The sequence below is a fragment of the Carassius gibelio genome, chromosome A18, assembly GCF_023724105.1.
Source record: "Carassius gibelio isolate Cgi1373 ecotype wild population from Czech Republic chromosome A18, carGib1.2-hapl.c, whole genome shotgun sequence".
Lineage (NCBI taxonomy): Eukaryota > Metazoa > Chordata > Actinopteri > Cypriniformes > Cyprinidae > Carassius > Carassius gibelio.
In genome coordinates this window covers 12312186-12330698 of record NC_068388.1, presented here as the reverse complement: position 1 = coordinate 12330698, position 18513 = coordinate 12312186, and the positions used below count along the sequence as shown (strand labels likewise).

At 40.0% G+C, this 18513-nt stretch overlaps 1 protein-coding gene across 1 annotated transcript; it reads right to left on the bottom strand.

Annotated features, from left to right (window-relative positions):
- Positions 1-207: 207 nt before the first annotated feature.
- LOC127934405 (putative gonadotropin-releasing hormone II receptor) lies at positions 208-5154 on the bottom strand. Its single transcript, XM_052531780.1, has 3 exons — positions 4473-5154; positions 1977-2181; positions 208-1030 (listed from the first exon to the last, which is right to left on the bottom strand). The coding sequence occupies exons 1-3, from the start codon at positions 5019-5021 to the stop codon at positions 564-566; spliced, it is 1221 nt and encodes a 406-aa protein (XP_052387740.1). The 5' UTR covers positions 5022-5154; the 3' UTR covers positions 208-563.
- Positions 5155-18513: the final 13359 nt, after the last annotated feature.

Genomic DNA, 18513 nt, shown 5'->3' with positions numbered 1-18513 from the left:
TTCCAATTGACACCAGAAAATTATTAAATAGCCAGTGTACATGAATTTGCATTAGTCATATCTCAAACGCTAAATCCACACATCTTATTTGTTTGTAGATTAAACTAATTTCTTCAGTAATTCAAGAGTGATGCCCTGGAGGTTCTGATCTACTGGGATATGTATGAGACTTAAAAAAAAAAAAAAAAAAAAAAACCTAGGTGTAAATGACATTTTAAACAAAAGCCACAAGTAGAAATGGTCTAATTAATCTGCAGAAAAAAAGAAAAGAAAAAACAACCAAGTGATTGGCATATTTAGTAAAGAGCAAATGATTAGAAAACTTAATTGCCTGTATCAGGAAAATAGATGGGTATTTAATATAACTGAGTAACTGAGGCAGCTCATCAGTGAATTAATTAAAAGATGCGACACACTTGGGCTCAATTTGAGGAGAACAGGCAGGAGTTTGTTGTCGTCTTACTGTTCTTGTGAGCAGCTAGACAGCCAGTACAAGGCCTACCTTGTCACATCCATATCTTTAATCAAATGATACTTTCAAGGCTGGATCAGTAGGGTTGCCACTATTCCTTGTTTTCACTGTCAGCTGCCTTCGTATCTTCCCCACCCACCGTATTCTGCTCCGGATCGGCTCCTGGACTCGTCTGGGTCACTCTTTTCATGCGAAACGGGGATGGTGAGCATTTCAATGAGCCCGTCATGATAGAATTATTCTCTGACTCTGTGTGTACGACCACGTTGTGACAGTAGTGCTTCAGTCCTTTGCGGAAATGGATGGTGAAGAGGCCATAAGTGATGGGATCCAGAATTGCATTGAAGAGTCCGAAAATAAACAGCATGTGAGTCAGTGAGTGAGAAACAGTCTCTTCTAAATCCTCAGGAAGGAACCAGTACCAGAGACCCAGCAAGTAGTATGGCGTCCAGCAAACTATGAAAGACGTTACTATGACTATGCTCATCTTCAAAGTCCTCATACGGGCCTTCGGGATGTTGCTGTTGAAACGCCGTAAGTGGACCTCCTTTGAAGATACTGTAAAATCAAAAATATATTTTTCATAAATGTGCAGTAAAATTTGCATTTTTACAAGTAATTTTACTGTTACTTTACTTAAAGGGAAAGTTTAACCACAAAGGCAAATTCTGTCATCATTTACTCACACTCATGTCTTTCCAAAACTTTTTTTCTGTGCAGCTCAAAAGAAGATATTCTGAAGATTTTTTTTAAACTGTAATTTACGAATTCTTCCTGAAAGTCCAACATAACTGGACCTTACTGACTCTCTTACAGACAAAATAATTGAAACAATTTTTCAAAATGTTTATCTTCCACAGTATTTTAGTTTTTTTTTTTAGGTGTGGGGTGGGGGGTATTCCTTTTTCAAATACCTGTACTTATTCAATTTTTCTTCTCTATCTCTCTCAGCAATTTCATTTTGGTAAACTTACTTTTTAGTTCATTCATTGCTACTTATAGTGAATGGAGTAACCTTAGAGTTGTGTCAGATTTGTGAATGAATCATTCTTTGGACATAATTCTGTTGAGCCAGTACACAAATGACAAAACTATTAAATTGGCTCTCAAATTACACTGAAAGATTCATCTGTGCATTTGACTAGTTCGGTCGCAGCAGTTAACGACTCGCTGATTCAGACTTCAGACTGTTGGTTAATAACATGACATGCAAGTATGCAGGTAAACAAATAGATTCAATAATTAGAAAGTTACAATACTAATATGCATGCCTTAAATTCTTCACTTTCAGAAATTTTAATTCAGAAGCTTTTATTTTGGCAGAATATTGGTGCAAACCCCAATTTGGCAAAACCCTGAATCAGAATACATCAACATTTTAATTTTAGTAATCAAAACATGACGATTTCAATGTTTAACATTTTGAACTCATTGATTCATATGTGAAAGGACTCATTGATACAGTGTGTAAAATTAGCCTTCTTTCAAATGAAATGTCACCTACTGTTTCCTTTGGTCATCCTTCCAGAGATCTCCACCAAAATCCTTGTGTAGCAGCAGATCATGATGGCCAGAGGTATTAGGAAGAGGCAAGTGAAAGTAAACATATTGTAGATGGTCTCCTGCCAGTGTTTGACAAAGCTCCCTCGGGTGGTGCACTGAGTGAAATTGGCCGGCACCGTGATAGTCACGTTGTGAAACAAGAACATCTGTTGGGGAATTTAGCAGGTCAGCAGTTTACAATCACAATTACTTTTTTAAAATCATTAAATGCCTAATATAAACTAACCTTTAAATAGTTCCCCCAAAAATGAAAATTCACTCTATATTCAGTTACCATGAGGCCATCAAAGATGTAGATGAGTTTGTTTCTTTATTAGAACAGATTAATAATGACAATATATATAGAAATGTGGCTTTTTCTGCCCTGAACTGTAAGTGACTGTTAAATGCTAAATGTTATACACATCTACAGCCAACTAATCAAGTGAACACTGTCAGCTGTGCAAATTAGATGTGGCATATATCCCCTTGTGCGAGAGGCTCAGTGTTCCCAGGATCAGTCTTTTGCACATTTCATAAATATTAAGATGACAGACGGAGATTCCAAAATGACAAATAAAGATTGACAGAGCCAACATTGACATACAGGCTGAAGCCATCTGTCTATGCGTCACATGTGATTCACAAAAACAAATGGATAAACAAATGAAAACAAAATATCTGCTATAACCCATTGAGACCTTGTATCCTCTACCATAACTGTCTGAAATGACCTCATTTAAACACAGTCTGCTATGTCTTAACAATGTGTTATTACTGTGGAGTTCTGGTGCTAGTAATATATCCTCATTCTTTTACCTAGCTGACCTGTCATCAGCCTTCTCTAAACCTAAAGCACACTGATTTTAAACACTCTACTTCATAGTGAGGGGCAAATATGCATTTATTACTTCAACTGCAGTTTTGTGAAATGTGCACGCCTCTTCTGATTGAGGATCAACCCTTTTTAACACTCACTCCAGTAAGTCTTGCTGCTTTCATCTTTAGCATTTCATCTTATGTAATTGAAGGTCATAGAGTGTTTTGTCCTATATTGGGTTTGAGGGTAATTTATAAGAAAACATGTAAAATGTAAAAACATCTGATTGACTTCCAACTGCATAATTTATCTTTGTGTGTGTGTGTGTGTGTGTGTGTGTGTGATGTTGAGTAATTTGTCTCAGTAAGTGCCAGTCATTATGTTAAATCTGAGGTGAAATTAAAGGGCTGATGAGAGGGTGTACTGTAATTGCTGAACTAATCTAACGTCTTTTTAACTAATTTTACAACACTTTCTAGCTCCGATTCTAATTTTACAACAGATCTAGGGAGAATACTGAAAAGTTACTGATTTAAAACATATGGTTTTCAGTATGATCTGAAAGACAGTTCCAGTAATACATTAAAGGGATACTTTACCAAATAATGAAAATTCTGTCATCATTTACCCACCCTGATATCATTACAAAGCTGTAATGACTTTCTTCTTCTTTGAGACACAAATAAGACCGTTTACAGAATGTTCATGCTGTTTTTTCCATACATAACTTGGCAGATGCTTTTATCCAAACCGACTTACAGTTGATGAATACAAGTGATTGAGAATGAATGAATACAAGTGATGAGAATGGATGGATGGAGCAATAGCTTGTAGGAGATGCGAGAGAATGGTGACTAGTTGGGGTCTAGAATACTGTATGTGATCTGAGCTGATCAAGTTCCAAAAATGACAAGAAATAAAACCATAAAATATAAGTAGCAGTACCATAGCAGTCCATGCAATGGTATATGGTACCTTTGTGTGAGGGACACTAAGGGTTCACTAAGAATGTTTCCTGCCACCATGACTTTCATGTCTTTTATGAAGATTTCAGTATGAGCATATTCAAATTAGGTGCATTGTGATGTATGTGTAGAATGGCAACAGTGACATAAAGTATGGTTTGAAATGCCATATTATGTAAATGAGATAAAATAAGATGAGATGAAAGAAGATTGTCAGAAAAGATGCATTATAAAGCATTGCACACATGCATTGTAAAGAAAGGGGTCATTTGGACATTCTGTTGAATTACTTCTTTTTTTATTTTACAGAAGAAAGCAAATTAAACTGGTTTGGAAAGAAGTGAGAGTAAACTATGAGTAAATGATGACAAGTTTTTCATTTTGGGTGAACCGTCCATTTTAAAAACTGTATAGCACACTTGTCAAATACATTTTCCATGTAGAGTGAATGCATTTGCGGTTGAAAATTAGATTAAATATGAAAATCGGAATATTTCAAGTCTGAGCTCGAGAAGGCAAGTCGTTAAACCCCCTGTCGTTTTCATTTTTATCTCTCTACTTGATTCAGGCTGTTACTCTAGACTCTATGGGGGTTCTGGCGAATTCAAGTAATGCAGCATACAGAGATAAGACACTATGAAAAACATGAAAAGCCACTCAAGCAGCTCCTCACCTGAGGGACAGAGAGAACAACACTCATCACCCAGGCCACGCTCAGCATTATTTTGTTCTTCTTCTTAGCCTTATTGATGGCCAGAGGGTTGAGAATGGCCGACTGCCTGTCCAGGCTTATGACCACAGTCACGAAGGCGCAGGAGTACATTGCCACAAGCTTCAGAAACATTAGCAATCTGCAAGCCAGATCCCCCGCCAACCACTGAACTGTGATGTTCCAAGCCGCATCCACTGGCATCACGATGAAAGTCACCAGCAAGTCGGCAACGGTGAGGTTTATGATTAAAATTCTTACATGGGATTTGCGCTTGTTGTTGGTGCTGGCAGCCCACAACACAGAGAGGTTGCACACAGCTGACACTGCGCAAAGAGTGAAGGTAATTATCACCCTCACTTTTGCTGCCACGGAAAAGGTGGGCAGCTGCAATGCCGCTTCACCTGTGTTATTGTTACACGTGGGCAAGGTATAGTCACAGCTACCGTTCAGAACATCTGCAGTCAGCTGGTGAAACATGATGTTCTCAGATGTTGGAGAGCTGTCATTCATCACTGAAGAGCGAAAGTGTGTGTTTGCTGCATTCACTCAGCTACCTGCTGCACAATGAGGCTCACAGAAGATTCATCATGATTCGGGGGAGGAGACTCTGATAGTAGGCGACCTAGAAAAGCTCCTTTATTTAATAGTACTTGGATCAAAAAAAAAACACACACACACATCAAAACTGATAATCAAGTGTTTGAAAGACAGTCTGATGCATTTTACAATTACAAAAAAATGCTTATGAATGATAACAAATTAGACTTTAATCATAAGGCAAGTTTGATACTGATTACTTCATGATCTTAAAAAATACACTGCTAAAACACTGTATTTTCATGTAATGTACACTGATGTTTTTTTTTTTTTTTAATAAAGATAAGGAGTTGAGCTCGTTTTAGAAGAAAATACAATTTTCTTCCAATTTTCTACTTTAGAATTTTACACTTAAATCGATTTGTTACTGGCCTTTTCTTTGTTATTGTAAAAATTATTATTGTTAGTTATTAGTTATTGTTAAAATTGCTTCTAAGCCCTTTACACCATATCTGCTGGCTTTAGAAAATGCAATGAAAGTTAAAAAACGGGTTAATTCTCTCATTTCAGTGTCTTTGATTAAAATAATTTTCAGACTTACCTCTTAGAGCGTTAGAAGAAGTCCAATGACCTTGAAACAAGTAGTTGTTTGTACATCTCGGTGATTATAAACCTTGGTCAATTCGTATCCATTATTGCTAAAATCCGATCTTAAAATTCGAATGCAGTTCTCTTCAAACACTTATCCAGACAGATAAGAAATCTGTCACATCTAGGAAGACACCTGTTCGCAAGATGACATTCTTCTTGGTGAGAGAAGTTATTCAGTCTGATTCGTAACTAAAAAGGCACCAATCTCTACATTTTCAGAGAAATTACAGTTGAACTGAACGGAAATAGTCTGTAGAAGTTAATAGGCTTCTATTCGGTTCGTATCTTCTACATCATCCTCAGTGCTTTCTGTTCCAGTTGGAGAGTGAAGTGAATGTCCGTGTGTCTGCCTCACTCTGGCGCAACACGCGTCCACGGACCATGCACTTAATTCCCTCGCGCGTCACTTGACAACGCCCGCGCACGCTCGCCGCGCGTGACGATTTGAACGGTCATCATGTAGGTCAGTTGTTTTGCCGTGATCCATAGTTTACATTCAGTTATTTAATCTAAAGCAGACTGCAAATTACTGGGGAGGGTTTCTCTGGGGATTTGAATCCTTTACGCCGAAGGAAAAAAACACTTTAGAATACTGTTCCATACATATTTAATAATTACTCAAGAACAAGAGTAACGCAATATTAGCACTCTAGCAACTAACTTACTAGTATCTAACAAGAAGCTCAGCTTAGTCGAATGTGGTAGTTCACTATTAGCTAATCAGTAACTATTTTTTTTCACACCCCCCTAATTTATATTAATAATACATATTGTATAATTAATTCTAAAGCGAATATATTACCAAATTCTTCAGAAGGAATTAATAATTATTTGGATCAGTATTCTAAAGTAAAGATCATGATAAGTCCCTAGTGATGACTAAATCACTGTAAGCTTTGAGGGTTTTGTAAAGTGTTGGATAGTACATCCTTCTAAAGGAAATAGGCCTACTGTTTGTTTTGTTTTTTTTTCAGAAGGATGTAGTAACACTTGAGTCTTTACTATCCAAAACCTTACATATATCTCAAAAGCTTACAGTGATGTCAGTCAATATTAGGGAGTTATCATGATCTTCACTTTAGAATACTAATGCAAGTAATTGTAGTTTCAACTAAGCATTTCAAAAATAATTTTGTAAATACAAAGTTGTAAATACATTTGTTAGCCTACATTCACGCTGTGCCAAATGGATGTTCACAAATCAAACTTGAGATCACCTGGGAAGGTTTCTATATCAACAGTACGTGCTCTAGGTTTGATAAAACTCCTACTGTAGTTGTTTTAAATGTGTAAATCTCAAGAAATTACCTACAGAAAATACTTTAAAAAGTGAATTCTCCTGAAAGTCAGACTGATTTGTCTCTCTGCCATTTTCTGTGATGCCACAGCCCCCTAAATGCAAATTGCAAATGAATAAGTTAAACAATATTTCATTATAAATCATTACTTTTTTTTTTCAGTTTAGCCTACATAAAACCAATCCAAATAGTACAAAGGTCTTTGAAGCCTTTTATATAAAAAAAAAAAATAATAATTTTTTTTTAAAACCATCTATTTGTTTCATGAAACTATTTGTCCCACTTTACTTGATCACTTTTGCTGAACTCACCCTATCTGGGTATCTATTATACATAGGGGTACAACTGGGCTAAATGCTTAAGAAAAAATTTGCAATTCACTGTGCCTAAAATGTATAATTGAAGAAAAAATGTTGTATTGAACATAAATGGAGCAACATATTTTGTGTGAAAATAAATCATTCAAGTTGTTTATTTTCTTTAAAAATCTTATAAATGAATGAGGTGGCAATAGTGGCCTTTTACCCTAGACATGGGGTACAAGGCTCACCAGCATGGGGTACAGTAAAAGGCACATGGTTTTGATACAAATACTTCAGCTAGAATAATGTTTTTTTTAATAATGTCTAAGTTAATACTTGTTAAAAAAAAACAATCACTAAAACAAAGTTTGTATTATTTTCTGTTTATTTTGAAAAATAAAATATTAATTTTTGTTCAATAAATATGCTGTTATTAAAATATGTTAATATAAAAATATATATTTTAAAATACAGAAACAAAATCATTTTAATAAGCAAATATTCTGAAAGTATTGAAAGAGATCCAATAAATTAATATATATTCAGAGTAGTAACAATTAATTATATTTTATTACATGATATGATTAATATGTTTTTAAATATAATGCTTTCATTCTAAACATGGTTATTATCTCTAATATGGACACCCAACATAATATATAATACCATCAGAATCTAACCATGCCATCTCATATAAACAGATATAAAAGTCAGCCATAATTATTATGTTAAAGGTCCCATGGCATGAAATCTTCACTTTATGAGGTTTTTTAACATTAATATGAGTTTCCCTAGCCTGTTTATGGTCCCCCGGTGGCTAGAAAATTTGATAGGTGTAAACCAAGCCCTGGGTGTCCTGCTCTGCCTTTGAGAAAACGAGAGCTCAGACGCACCGATCTGGAATCTTCCCGTTATGTCGTCATAAGGGGAAATGTTACCTCCCCTTTCTCTGCTTTGCCCACCCAAACATTTACATTTAATTCAGTCAGAATGTCAGCACACTGAGCACAGGCGTTACAAACAGACTTTTATGATATGGGTTTGATAGCACCGCCACAAACAGGGAGTAAACAGTGTTCATTAATGCCTGATCTGTGATCAGTGATTTCTGATGTGTAGCTAATCATTCAAGGTCACACAGACTTTCTTTCTAAATCATTTAATACTGTTTATGCATCAGTGAATCAAGCCAGTGACTAAACGATCAACTTCACGTTGTTTCTCTTAGTAGCATGAAACAAATCTGTTATTTAAATTGTGATTACACTAGAGAGCGATCAAAGAACACCTTTATATTGTTCTGAGCTGTCAATCGCACATTGCAAGTAGGCTATATCTGCATACTTGCCCAAACTGCCGTTATATTGAATGATGCTGTTATGCTGCACAACGAAGCTCTTACAGTATTCATGCCAAGTATTCATGAGTTTGCTGTTAGTTGGGGCGAAATAATTTTGTGAGAGAAAAATACGTTGCAATGACGAGATCACTGCATTCACGTGATAAAAAGACTCTGTCTACTCAATGCTCAATACTGCAGTGATTTATGTGATGGAAAAACATTTAAAAAATAAGGCTATAATCAACACTTACATGATTCGTTAATCTCGACAGCTGTAATAGTAAGAAAAAAAAAACATAGTAAAAGTATTTAGGAAGGGTTACAGATGAAATGCGCATTTCGAATGCTAAGATGTCATCCAGTCACAACAGTTGGCATTTACTCTGAGTCTCACAGCAGACACCCCCCTTCAAACAGAGCGTTCAAGCCAGAGGACTAAAACCAGGATATAAAAATGCCTTTTATTTCAAAATGTTAAATGTAAAAATCATACTAACAATATAAGTACACCTCAGGAAACATTAAGGTGTTGGAAACATTTCTCAGAGATTTTGGTCTATATTGACGTAACAAGCATCACACAGTTGCTGCAGATTTGTCGGCTGCTTATCCATGATGCGAATCTCCCATTCCACCACATCCCAAAGCTGCTCTATTGGATTAAGTTCTGGTGACTGTGGAGGCATACATGCCAACCCTCCTGATTTTTCTGGGAGACTCCCGAATTTCAAAGCCCCTACCAAAAATCTCCCAGGCCGTCCTTTCACCCGGACAACAATATTGCTACACCATCCGTCACTGGGCGCCGTTTCAGACCGAACAATAATAAAGGTGTTACAAATAGGTGTAGTGCTAAACGAAAGACTAAAGTGCTCCAGGAGGATATGGAACAAATTAGGAGTTTACTAAAGGAAGAAAGAGAATACAGACAATATATTACATTTTCAAAACAATACGATCTCAGGTTAACACTCACATTCACATACAGATGCACATTCAATCACGGACGAGGAGGAACTGAACAGAACGGGTATTTAAACACAGAGAAGGTAATGAGGGAACTGGAGACAGGTGGAGAATAATCAATTAACCAAAAAAACGGAGGAAGGTGACCTTCGGATGAGACATTAAACCGAGGTCCTGACTCTCTGTGGTCATTAAAAATCCCAGGATGTCTTTCAAAAAGAGTAGAGGTGTGACCTCAGCATCCTGGCTAAATTCGCCCATTGGCCTCCAGCCATCATGGTCTCCTAACAATCCCCATGTCTGCTGATTGGCTTCATCACTCTGTCTCCTCTCCACCAGTAAGCTGGTGTGTGGTGGGCATTCTGGCGCACTATGGCTGCCATCGCATCATCCAGGTGGATGCAGCACACTGGTGGTGGATGAGGAGATACCCCCTGACTATGTAAGCGCTTTGAGTGCCTAGAAAAGCGCTATATAAATGTAATGAATTATTATAAATAAGGGAACAGAAAGTTCATAAATGTAACAGTTTGCCCCCTCCCGTAAAGGTGCGTCATCGCACCACAAGGGAGGGTGGGGGTTCTGGAGGTGGGCGAGGAGCAGGTGAAGAGGGAGCATGGAGGTAGGGACCAGGGCGGAGTGGAGGGAGGAGCCAGGGAGGAGTCCGGAGCAGGAGGAGCCAGATGGTCCTCCAGAGACCAGCCAGGACGGAGATCCAGGGTGGAGTCGACGGTGGGAGGAGCCATGGTGGTGAAGGAGCAGCACAGCCGCAGAGCCAGGGTGACGTCGAGGATCCTGATAGAGCCGGAGGGATGGAGTGACGAGATGAAACCAGAGGAATGGAGTCCCAAGGCAGCGGATGGTCGACGACTGACCAAGGTGGAGCCGGAGGGATGAGGGAGCCCGGTGGAGCAGGTGGGATGCCAGGCCACGGTGGAGAAGAGGTGGAGCCACTGGGTTGAAAGACCGAGGAGGAGTCCAGGGCTTGGAGGCTGGAGGCTGAGACAGGGCCTTAACACACCAAGGCGGAGCTGGAGACTGGCAGTCCAGCGGCGAACCATCACGCCCAGATGGCGCGGACTGAGGGTGAGCTGCGGGACTGACTGGCACCAGCAGAGATGAGGTCGATGAACGGGCTGGTCTTGGAGGAGGAGAGAGAGGAAGGATGGGAGGAAACACAGGAGGATCAGAGCTGGACGGAACCAGCGGAAGTGGAGCAGAGGGACTGGCAGGTCTAGGAGGAGGTGGGAGAGGGAGGCTGGGAGGTGAATACAGGAGACACAGGAAATTCAGAGCTGGGCGGAACCTGCGGAGAAACAGAAAATTCAGGGCTGGGCTGAACCAGCGGAGAAACAGAAAATGGTGGGCTCTGGCTCCGTGTGGCATGATGGTGGCTGGCTGGTCTCTGGGTCGGGAGTGGGGCTGGAGACATCCTCTTCAGCGGTGCAGATAGTCCATGAAGATCCATTTTTCTCCAGAACCCACTCCACGAAAGCGGCAAAATCCTCTCGGGGACCGTTCGCTGGTAGGCGTGCCTTACACCGCTCGCTCAGGCCGGTGTAGAAGAAGTTAGAGAGCGAGCAGTCAGGGAAGTGGGTAAGGCACACCTGATCGAGAAAGTCCCTGGTGTGGTCCTCCAGCGAACGGTCCAGTTGCTCCAGGCATAGGAGACAGACTGCTGGGATGGCCTTTCCGGGAGAGGGAAAAAAAATAAAAAGCCAAAAAGAAAGGAAAAACGCCCCTAAATAAACTATACTGTTTGGTCCATGATTCTGTTACAAATAGGTGTAGTGATAAAAGAAAGACTAAAGTGCTCAAGGAGGATATGGAACAAATTAGGAGTTTACTAAAGGAAGAAGGAGAATACAGACAATATATTACATTTACAAAACAATACGATCTCAGGTTAACACTCACATTCACATACAGATGCACATTCAATCATGGACGAGGAGGAACTGAACAGAACGGGTATTTAAACACACAGAAGGTAATGAGGGAACTCATAAGGGAACAGAAATATGCCTGCAAATTCCTAACTGAATGGAAAAAAGAATTCACGTTCATCCAGGACAGCTCGAAGGGGAAGGGATATGCTGCCTGCAAATTTTGTATATCAGACTTCTCCATTGAAACACGGTGGCCGAACAGATTTAATTACACACAAAGGGTCAGAAAAGCACAAGGCTGGGGCAATGCAGCACCGGTCACAGCCAAGTATTTTGGGCCATCTTTCCAAAGGTAGACCCGATGGTGTTATTTATGCTGAGACAAAGATGGCTATGCTGTTAGCTACAAACAACATCCCGTTCACATTTGCGGATGTTTTCAACAAATCCGTGAAGAATATTGTGGCGAGTGGGGCGGGGCCGAGAGGCGTGGGAACGAGGAGTGAGGCCAGGTGTAGTGATTGAAGATGAGCTGCACCTGCGCCCCACCGCCAGTATCGAGTCCCACGTAGGAGATGGAAGGATATAAAACTGGAGCGACGACCGTGAAGGACGAGAGAGGACCAGGCCTGGGACATTATTTTATGTGTTTGCTTTTTATTTATGCGCACCAGTCGTCCGTGAGGGGCTGGTGCGCCTTTTTGTATTTATTTTTGAATTATTAAAGTGTTTTGATTGTGCGCCGGTTCCCGCCTCCTTCTTCCCGATGTATATGGAGTTTTAATATCGTTACAAATATGTTCCCGGATTCAGATATTGCTCACCAGTATGCAAACGGAAGAACAAAGGCTACTCAAATAGTGAAAGGTGAGTGTATATAAAATAATACTGTTTTCTAAGAGTTAGGGTTGAGACTTGTCCCTTCATAATACGGATTTGTCCCGTATTTTAAGATTGAATTGTTAGAGTATTAATTCTTTCTTTTTTTTTTCTTAAGTAAGCAGCAAGTACAGCACAGTTAGTAGAAAAACTGTTTTCATTACTGTGTACTTTTATAGGTGCCATTGCCCCTGAATTGGACAGGGAAGTGATCAAACTGTGCCTTGACCAACCCTGTGGTCTGATGTGTGATGAAAGCACAAGCAGAAACAACGATTAAGTATGTATTTTGTTGTGACGAGTGGGGCGGAGCCGAGAGACATGGGAACGAGGAGTGAGGCCAGGTGTAGTGATTGGAGATGAGCTACACCTGCGCCCCACCACTGGTCTCGAGTCCCACGTAGGAGATGGAGGGATATAAAACTTGAGCGATGATAGTGAAGGACGAGAGAGGACCAGGCCTGGGCCTTATTTTATGTTTTGCTTTTTATTTGCGCGCATCAGTCGTCCGTAAGTGGCTGGTTCGCTGTTTTGTTTATTTTGTGATTATTAAAGTTTCATTTTGATTGTGCGCTGGTTCCCGCCTCCTTCTTCCCGATGAATATGGAGAATATTATTACAGTGGTGCCGAAACCCGGGAGAAGGAGGGACGCGCTGCTGAAGATCCCTCGCCGCTGTGGTTATTCCGCGGTGCCATCGAGCAGGCGAGGAGTGTGCCGCCATGGACGCTCGAGGCGGTGGGCTGGAGCGCGTTGCCGGGGACAGACGAGCTCGCTGCCGACCGTCCACGATATGGAGGGGCGGCTGTCGTCCGTGAGGGAGCGGAGGAGTCGGCGCCGTTCGCCAGGGGGCCGGAGCCTGCTGCCTCCATGAAGGAATCCGGAGGAGCAGGGAACGGGGGACTCCTGTCGGCTGCCCAAAACCGGAGGAGCTGTCGCCGTCCACCGGGCGGCGGAGGAGTGTCGTGCCGTCCGCCGAGGGCCGTCCAGTGCCACCGCCAGGCACCGCGGAGGAGATCACCCAGTTGGTGGAGGGCCGAGCAGCAGTGCGTCTGGGAACCAGAATTTTTTTTTCCTCTCTCCCCACTCTAGTCTCTGTCGCTCCTCCTTCCATCTCCTTTTCTCTCGCCTCGTCTGTCCTACCCCCAGGTTGCCGCAGGTCCCCGTGAGCGGTCCCCCCCAGAGGGAGGGAGGGGGTGGTAGTAGAGCGCAGTCTCGAGGGTACTCCCCGGCCTGCGAGGGGCGATGGGGGTATGTGGCAAGTTGGGCGGGGCCGAGAGAAGTGGGAACGAGGAGTGAGGCCAGGTGTAGTGATTGGAGATGAGCTACACCTGCGCCCCACCGCCGGTCTCGAGTCCCACGTAGGAGATGGAGGGATATAAAACTGGAGCGACGATAGTGAAGGACGAGAGAGGACCAGGCCTGGGCCTTATTTTATGTTTTGCTTTTTATTTGCGAGCATCAGTCGTCCGTGAGGGGCTGGTGTGCTGTTTTGTTTATTTTGTGATTATTAAAGTTTCATTTTGATTGCGCGCCGGTTCCCGCCTCCTTCTTCCAGAATGAATATGGAGAATATTATCACATTTGTATTTACACTTCTCTTGTAAGTAATTTGAGGCTGCATTGCACCTTCAAATACAACCATCAGTAGAGGAGCTTTGCTGTTGTTGTACATAATATGTATGTATAAATTATGTACAAATAAATGAATTATATTCTTCTTTATGTTTGTTTGTATGTGTGATTATATATTGCCCCCCCCCCCCCCCCCCCGAATATATCCCTAATTCTGAGGTCTCAAGGTTGGCAAGTATGTGTGGAGGCCATTTGAGTAAAGCGAACTCAATGTTATGTTCAAGAAACCAGTCTAAGATGATTTGAGCTTTGTGACATGGTGCATTATCCTGCTGGAAGTAGGCATCAGAAGATGGGTATACTGTAGTCATAAAGGGATGGACATTTAAACGATGCTCATTTGGTACTAAGGGGCCCAAAGTGTGCCAAGAAAATATCACCCACACCACCACCACCAGCCTGAACCCGTAGGATGGATCCATGCTTTCATGTTCTTTACACCAAATTCTAACCCTATCATCTGAATGTCGCAGCAGAAATTGAGACTCATCAGACCAGGCAACGTTTTTCCAATCTTCTATTGTCCAATTTTGGCGAGCCAGTGTGAATTGTAGCCTCCGTTTCCTGTTCTTAGCTGACAGGAGCATCACCCAGTATGGTCTTCTGTTGCTGTAGCCCATCTGATTCAAGGTTCGATGTGTTGTGTGTTCATAGATGGTATTCTGCATACCTTGGTTGTAACAATTGGTTATTTGAGTTACTGTTGCCTTTCTATCATCAATAACCAGTCTGCCCATTCTCCTCTGACCTATGACCTGCCGCTCCCTGGATATGTTCTCTTTTTCAGACCATTCTCTGTAAACCCAGAGATGGTTGTGCGTGAAAATCCCAGTAGATCAGCAGTTTTTGAAATACTCAGATCAAACGTCTGACACCAACAAACATTCCACGTTCAAAGACACTTAAATTCCCTTTCTTCCCCATTCTGATGCTCAGTTTGAACTTCAGCAAGTCGACTTCACCACATCTAGATGCCTTAATGCATTGAGGTGCTGCCATGTGATTGGCTGATTAGCAATTTTGTGTTACCAATCAATTGAACTGGTGTACCTAATAAAGTTGCCGGTGAGTGTATATATATAATACAGACACCAATTTCACTTACACTGCTGAAAAAGAGTGCGTGACCTTACATAAAAAATTCAGAGACCTCCAGCTGGCCTTTGATAATGTACTTTAATTGAAATTGATAAAAAAAAATAAAAAAAAATAGAGTTGGGTGAACACGCATGTAATAAACTGTATTTATATTAATTTAAATAATTTTAATAAACTGAACTGATTACTAATTTAATATATTTTATTTAATTTATTCGGTCAAAATCATAATGGGATTAGGTTAATGTTCCTATAGTCTGAAAGTAAATTATTTAATTATGTCTTTGACCATATGGGATGATTTGCAGCTCTTTTTCATAATTATAACTCTTCAATTAATTGTATAACCATATTTTAATTATAATTTACTCACTGAGGCATGGTGTGGGCTTTGCATTGCACTTCACTATTATGATGAAGCCCCAAGCAGGTCTCAACACTGGCACCCAGAATAATCGCCACAATTGATTATGCAATAAGTACAGCATGCTCTTCTGATTAAAATAAATCTAAGCATTAGCATGACAGTAATTGATTTCACTGAGGCTTTGAATTAAACAGAAGGTGTCAAAACTGCTGCTGCATGGGAAATTAATTTCATTGTGACCTTAAGGTGTCTCCTACCCACCCAGACCTGGAGACAGGAGAGGATGCTGTGGCGGAAGTCAAGCTCAATTCAGCTTCAGAGGGTGTTACAGACAGATCTGAGCTCCGGCCCGAGTTGGCCCCATTTCCCTGCTACAGGGAGCTGAGATGTCTGGCACATCAACACTGCAACAAATACGGCTCTCCTCTGTCTCCTCTCATTAAATCTTGCCATGTATAAACAAACACACAACCCCTCCTCCCCAAACACACTCAGGTATAGACATCCTGTCACTGGGGAGAACAGGAGAACTTATCTCCACAGGTATAAAATACACCGCAAACTTACTGAGAATTGAGCCAGCTGAGAATTTGAATGACAGACTTTTGAACTGCCTTCTTCTGGTAGAATATTGAAAGATTACCTGCAATAAAAATGAATGCTTTTGCAAACTGCACAGTTTTTTAAGCTCCTGTGTCCAAGGAACCAAAAATATCCAATGTGCACAAATATAAGCGCAAATATAAACACTTTCACAAAGGGGTAATACAGGCGTTCATGTGCACTGGTAGGTAGAACATCAGGCTGATAAGCATATGGTGCAGCATAAATAGAAGAACCCCTCCAGGCAGGTCTGGGTTTAAAGAACAAGGAGCACTTGTTAGCAGCCGGAGATTTTTACAGTGAGTTTTCTATGTGAAATTTGTGCTGATTTTAGAAACAAATAGCTTCCTGAATGGCATCGACTACCTTTAATTGCTGTTTGTGAAGCTCACAGTGTGCAGAGTTGGGCACGGATGTGATGGTTAAATTATGAAGCAGTTTTTCTTTCTTTTTTTTCAAGCTGTACTTTCATAGCTTTTAGCAATTATCCTCAAGTGTTTGTCTTTCCATTTCAGTGAGATTCTGAGAATGATATTGAGACTGTTCAACACAATATCTTTGCATTTTATGAAACCAAGGCATCTGGAATTTTACCCTATTTTGTTCTATATGCATTATTAATTACCTCATGTTGTTATTATATATATATATATAAAACAGTATATATGAGTACTAATTGTGGTAACACTTTATTTTAAGGTGTCCTTGTTACACACGTTACATGTACTTACTATTATAATAACAATTAATTATGCATAATTACATGCAAGAAACCCTAAACCAAACCCTAATCCTAATCTTATCCGTAAAGTAAGTACATGTAGTTAATTAATATTACTCAGTATTTATATGTATAATTACACTGTAACAAGGACACCTTAAAATAAAGTATAATGTAACCCCCTTATTGTTAAAATCAACCTGTTGTTGTTAATATTTTCACTTCAGCTAAATGTTTGTTATGACTAATGCTAGGAATGCTGGATCTTGTTGGTAATATGAAAATGGACCACAGGAGGAAGTGAAGAGCAGTCGAGAAGGTTGAACGTGTCAGGTGGCCCTTGTTAGATGGACTTCCATAGTATGCATTTTGTGGTACACTCACAAACTCATGAAGACAGGTGTGGAGCAGGTCATAGTGTAGATGTGGCATCCAGGCGTATAAATCAAGTGTTGATCAAGTCCATCTATGATGCACCTTTTCTATTATGAAAGCACTCACAAAGGTTTGGCACCATGGTGAGGTGCTGAATATAATACCTGAGACAACTGGCTTAAGTTTAGCATGACTCAAAACAAGCACCTTAGCCCAGCAAAACCAAAACTGTTGTCAGAGCAAAGGAAAGTCTGCATCCTGAGTAAAGAACAACAATCAGCTTGCAAAAAAAAAAAAAATATATATATATATATATATATATATATATATATATATATATATATATATATATATATATATATAATTTTTTTTAAGTAGTTTTTTTTTTTTTTCATTCCTTAAGATATTTATGTGGATATCTGCAGCTTTTTATCTCAAAAGGCAACTTACACTATAGTTCACTCTAAAATAAAGAGTTCCAACAAAAATAAAGATTCCAACAAAAGGAGTTTCATAGTGATGCCATAGAAGAGACATTTTGTTTTATTCCAAAAAAACTTTTAGTGAACCATTTTTCTTAGTGTGAAGAATAATCGAATAATCTAAAGAACCTTTTTCCACTCTAAACAACCTGTGTTGCAAAGTTTTTTGACAGCGTATTTTTGACAGCGTATTATCTTTATTTCTTGTAAATTTGACATAATATTTTGCAAATACAACTTTATGACTAACAATACAACTTTGTCATAGTGTGGCTTTTTATCTAGCAGTTGCAACAAAACTTCTTGTAATTGCAAATGTATTTCTAATAATTGTGAATAATTTCTTATTTTAGGATGACAATTACATCTAAAAATGTTATGTTTATTTTGAAATGTGCAATGTACAACTTATAACTGCACATTTATTTTTTGTAATTGTAGGTAGAAATGGGCTTCCATTGTGAAGGAAGGTGAGTAAGTCTTTTACAGAGTTGTCAATGCCACTCAATCACAGTTCGCTAATCCTTTTCTCTTTCACAGATCGCTCCAAGAACCAGAGGATATCAGGTAAACACAGGAGATTCGGGGAAATCGCTGGATTTCAGGCCACGTGGGTAGTGCTCCGGAATCCTGGAGACAGTAGAATAATGACACAGAGGTTAGTGTTTAAAAGGTAAGTATACTTTACGTCAAAGGATCTGCAGTGCATCGGATGATAGCGACATAGCATTTGATGGTCTGTTCATGCTGGAGGCTTGAGACTGAACTGGGGCTGTGATGAGTGTTTTATACTGCTCTTGTGATGAGGTTGCTAATGATGACCAGGTGCGAGTGATTAGTAATGTCTTTATATATAAA

Excerpts from the sequence above, each read along its gene's own strand:
- LOC127934405 (XM_052531780.1), bottom strand. The coding sequence starts at position 5,021 with ATGAATGACAGCTCTCCAACATCTGAGAACATCATGTTTCACCAGCTG. Across the intron at positions 2,182-4,472 it reads TTGTTCTCTCTGTCCCTCAG|ATGTTCTTGTTTCACAACGT; the intron begins GTGAGGAGCTGC and ends ATTCCCCAACAG. Across the intron at positions 1,031-1,976 it reads AAGGATGACCAAAGGAAACA|TATCTTCAAAGGAGGTCCAC; the intron begins GTAGGTGACATT and ends TTGATTTTACAG.